The sequence below is a fragment of the Cynara cardunculus genome, unplaced genomic scaffold, assembly GCF_001531365.2.
Source record: "Cynara cardunculus var. scolymus isolate 2C unplaced genomic scaffold, CcrdV1 Un_Scaffold_4770, whole genome shotgun sequence".
NCBI classification, from domain to species: Eukaryota; Viridiplantae; Streptophyta; class Magnoliopsida; order Asterales; family Asteraceae; genus Cynara; species Cynara cardunculus.
Genome location: NW_020202056.1, coordinates 1,620 through 6,542, shown reverse-complemented (window position 1 = coordinate 6,542; position 4,923 = coordinate 1,620). Strand labels below are relative to the sequence as shown.

Below are 4,923 nucleotides of genomic sequence, written 5' to 3'. Positions count from 1 at the left end.
TCCTCTACATATAAATACATTTTGAATTCTTAAAATACTCATTTCTCATTTATCTCTCAACCTTTCACCTCCTTACTCTCCCTCACTTTTCATCTCCTTACTCTCTCCCTCCATCTTCTTCTTCAAGAAAATTCAGCCCTTTCATAGAAATGAAAAGGGATTCAAGAAACAAAATTTGAAGAATTCATCTTCTTTTAATCAAAGGTAAGAACTTGTTAGTGTTTTGACTTCATTTTATGCACTTTTAATGCCATTTTCTTGTCATTTTCGTACTTTTAAGTTTACAAAGAAGAGGTGTTCTTCATTCTAAGTTCTAAGGGTAGATTTTACACCAAAGACATGAAAAATGCTCTTAATATAGTGAAAATCCGTGACCTAACCATCTAGAACTTTTGAAAAGCAAGAAAAACCCTTCATTTCTTGCATTTTTGTGTTTCTTATGGAATATGAGTTCTCTTTCATTTTTGTTACCAAGAATAGTGTATTTTATATATTCTTACTTTAATATTGAATAGTAGAGTGATCTTCTTCCATAAAATCATCATTTTTGGAAATTGTGATGCATAAAAATCCATTTTAGCATAAAAGAATGACTTTTCTTCTGGAAAAATTCATTGCATGAGGTTGGAACGACCATATCTGGTTGTGTATTGACCCAATAAGCATGAATCTTTTTTATCAACAATATTTAGTGTATTAGTTTTCAAACCCAAGTGGAATCATGAAAAAATATGACCTTATGACCTCACAACACCCAAAACAAATTTGGTGTGCAACAGTGGTCGGTCAGAAATTTTGTGTCTCATTGTTCATCTATAAATCTTAGAAGACACAGAAACTCATGAAATTTTACCTCTGGAGTATAGCTTAAAGTGTTAGCTTTCAAAAGAGTCTAACCCCACCCAAAAATATGGTGATTTAGGGGTTCAACCGATTTTTACAAAATAAGTGTGCAATCTGTCCAGACTTGACAGATTTCCACATGCATGTTTAAATAGCCATAACTCCCAAACTATACATCCAAATATAGTGATTCTTTTTGGAAAAGCTATCCTTATATGTTAGCTTTAAAACGATTCATGAAACAATGGAAAATAATAAGTATAACTCCTGCAAAAGGGTGTAACATTAAGAAGGAGTTTTCTGTTTTGAAAGCTATAATCACTGTAGCGGTAAAATTTGTTTGAGACCCTTCCACTCATCCAATGAAAAGTCCAGATTTCATACGAATCTTGATGTAATCATCATAAAATCCCAAGAACAAAGATGAATGTAAGATAGATTGGAGAGAGAAAATTACTTGGCTGTCAAATCACCTTTTTAGCATTAATGACGTAATCAATTGTGTGTAATTACAATTACAAAGGAAAGACTATTTATACTAAGGAAAATAAAGCTAAACTAATTACAATAAAGCTAAGTAAATGGAGAAACTTGAATATAACATTTTAGCTCTAATCTTGAACCTAACATCCAAAAATCATGATTTTTGGTCATAATGATCCTAACTCAGTATAATAAAACATATAAAAATTTTGGAAAAATATACTTCTTGGATGAGGGTGAACCATGGACCTTACTGAGTCACAAAGATTCTGTCAGCATGCATGATTTCCTAAAACCACTAAAGATTGTACTCTTTAACCATAAACCCTATAATAAGCATATAAAGTGCTTAAAACTTGATTTTTATTCTTAAGAACATAAAGAGGCATTTATAAGACGTAAAGGTAGAATAGTAACCTTAGCCTTTAAGAGTTTGACAACCGTTCTTTTTCTATAGGGATTCACTAAAAGGACTTTACCAAGACATACCATTTGTTCACTCAACCATCTCCTCCGTGAAAGAAAAGGTGAGTATTCACGACCCCTTTTTAAATCCATCGTTATTGGGGGAAAAGCATGTATAAAAGTAGTTGATGTTTGTATGAAATATACAATGTGTTTAAATCATGGATACAAATTGATTATATGAAAAATGCATTGAAATGAAATTGTGMATAYRAGCACTAACACCATGTRYGCTAGTAAAAATTKTGTTTGGGTTAATTAAAAAGTCCCACTTGGTTACACTACTTATTAACTCGTATGAGCCGATGGTTTAATGGATAGCGCTATTTGGATTGACAATCCCACCTTTTACTGACGAGTAGGAGTGCATTTAACTAAAACACGGGTTCTGCACATGTGGTTTAAACACCACCACTGAGGTAGTTCGGTATAAAGGGCGTAGTTGTTGCAGGTTTAGTAGTGGCTCAACACTTAAAAATTACTTGGAGTACATTGTGCCTTGTTAAAAGTGCTACACGTATGAAAGCTGTTGCGAGTAAGTAAAATACTTACTCGAACTAAATATTGCATAAAGATTTGTTGTACATTGAAAACCTGTGAACTCACCAACTCTTGTAGTTGACACTTGTTTAAACGTGCTTTTCAGGGGTAAGAAAGGCACATGGTGGCATTTAAAAGAAGCCGCGTTTCAAACATCACCTTCGAATTTTTTTTTAATTTATAAACTTGTCGTTTTGGGAATGTAAACGCTGGATTGTGATGTAATGAAATTTTAATGTATGGTGGTGTTATTTATACTCTATTGCTATGAGACTCTACCTGCCATACCTCGTGTTTCCGCCCGAAAGAGCATTCCTCCGCCCGTAAGGGTGTCTTTCTCTGCCTCTTCTGGAGTTGGGAGGGAGTCATCCCAGTTGCGTACCCATAGTGTGACGGCCCCATCTACTACCAGGGCCACGTCGAAGCGCTCTCCGGGCATGACCACCTTAGAGAACCTATGGGTTTTGGGCATCGCCCAAGACCTAAAGATGTGTGAACTTAGGTTGCATCATCATCGACACTTTGCCGATGGGGTGATTATGGCTCTAGGCACACAAGACAATGTGATGGATCGTTCGTTGGAGTTGATTAACACTGCTAGGGAGCGAGTAGAAGGTTATATATCTACTTGGCGGTGTTAGCGGGAGTTTTGGTGATGGTGATGGGATTACTTGTTTGGAGTCTAATGCGCTTTGAGACTCTACTTTATTAAGCTTTTGATAGATCGAACATAGAATCTTCTTTTGGGGCATGTAGCCATGACTTGTGAACAATATCTTTCTTTTTGTTGCACGTCTTTATTTTCTTTACGGATGATATGGGTTTTTATTTTGGTTAAATTATGTTGATTAATGATTGAATGCCTTTATTATTACAAGTTATTATATATTGCCATAGAGCCATGTTTAGATGATTGAATTATGCCATGCATAATTCAATAAAGTAGATACAGTGATAAACAGTAAAAATAACCGAACTTTGATTTAAAATTTGTGCGTTAGAAATATGCCTCCAAGAAGAGAAGATCCCGAAATTGCGAGACTTGTGTCCGAGCAAATTTTGGCGGCCCTTCCTAATATAGTTAGCCAAGTAGCAGTAGGCTTGAACGCTAACCAAGCAAACAACCAAGGTACAACAGCAAATAGAGACTGCACGTATAAAGGCTTTAGGGCTTGCAACCCAAAAGAATTTCATGGGACAGAAGGAGCCGTGGGATTACTTGCTTGGATTGAAGGAATGGAGTCCGTCCTTCATATCCGTATATGTGCTGAAGGAAGCAAAGTGGAGTTTGCAGCTTGTTTACTGCAAGGACGAGCATTAACGTGGTGGAATACCCAGATACAAACCCGAGGTCGGGAAGCAACCAACAGACTTACGTGGGAAGAATTCAAGAAATTACTCAAGGAAGAGTACTGTCTGAGGAGCGAGATCCAGAAGTTAGAAGCAGAACTGTGGAATCACAAAATGAAGGGAAGTGATGTAGAGTCATACACTGCTCGCTTTCATAAGCTGGCAAAACTGGTGCCACATTTGGTGTCATCTGAAGAGAACCGAATTGACCGTTATGTCTGGGGTTTAGCTCCAGAAATTTGGGGGAATGTGACTTCGGCCAATCCAAAAACACTTCAGGAAGCTGTGAACTTAGCGACAAAACTCACCAACAATGCTATTCGGTCAGGATCATTTGCAAATGATAAAGTCAAGGGTAAGAGAAGAATGGAGGTGTCCGTGAGAAAGAACTTCAGCGAGAGGGGCGGTAAGGCCCAAAAAGTGATAAAAAACTTTGGGGCTCAGACACAGACAGCAGAAAAGGACAAGGGAGCTTACCCTAGGTGTGACAAGTGCAATAATCACCATGGCGGGAGATGCATCATCTGTCTCAAATCCAACAAAGAAGGTCATTTCGCTAAAGATTGTAGGAACGGAAGGAGACGAACATGCCATGAGTGCGGAAGCCCGGATCACTTTAGGAATGCATACCCGAGACTGAACCGAGGGCCAGTTACTAACCCAGCACGACCAGTCAACCAAGGAAATCAAGGAGGCCAAGCACGAGGTCGAGCGTTTTAGATTGGGGTAGAAGAAGCCAGACAAGACTCTAACGTGGTCACAGGTACATTCCTCCTGCACAATCTTTACGCATCCGTATTATTTGATTCTGGAGCAGATAGGAGCTTCATGTCACTAGAATTTAGACCAAAGATTAGTTTAAAGTCGCAAAAACTGAAAGAAGATTTCGTTATCGAGTTTGCTAATGGACAGGAAGTTAGGACTAGAGACGTAATCACGAATTGTACCTTATGTTTAGCCGAACAAGACTTTAGCATAGACCTTATTCCAATCAGATTAGGAAGCGTTGATGTAGTTGTGGGTATGGATTGGCTATCCAAAAATTGAGCCGAGATATGTTGTTCTGAGATGACCATCCGAATTTTAAAAGGAAGTGAAACGCTCGTGGTGCATAGAGAGAAGTCCCAGAGAAATTTCAAGTTAGTAACATGTATGAAAATGCGGAAATACTTGAAAAAGGAATATGTCACATTTATGGCTCACATTGTGGATAAGGGAATCGAAGAGAAACGCATCCAGGAT

At 37.8% G+C, this 4,923-nt stretch overlaps 1 protein-coding gene across 1 annotated transcript; it reads left to right on the top strand.

The window, feature by feature from the left end:
- The first annotated feature begins 3,336 nt into the window (after positions 1 to 3,336).
- LOC112504143 lies at positions 3,337 to 4,401 on the top strand. The gene has a single exon (XM_025108095.1). It carries the CDS (start codon positions 3,337 to 3,339, stop codon positions 4,399 to 4,401), a length of 1,065 nt encoding a protein of 354 aa, XP_024963863.1.
- The last annotated feature ends 522 nt before the right edge of the window (positions 4,402 to 4,923 follow it).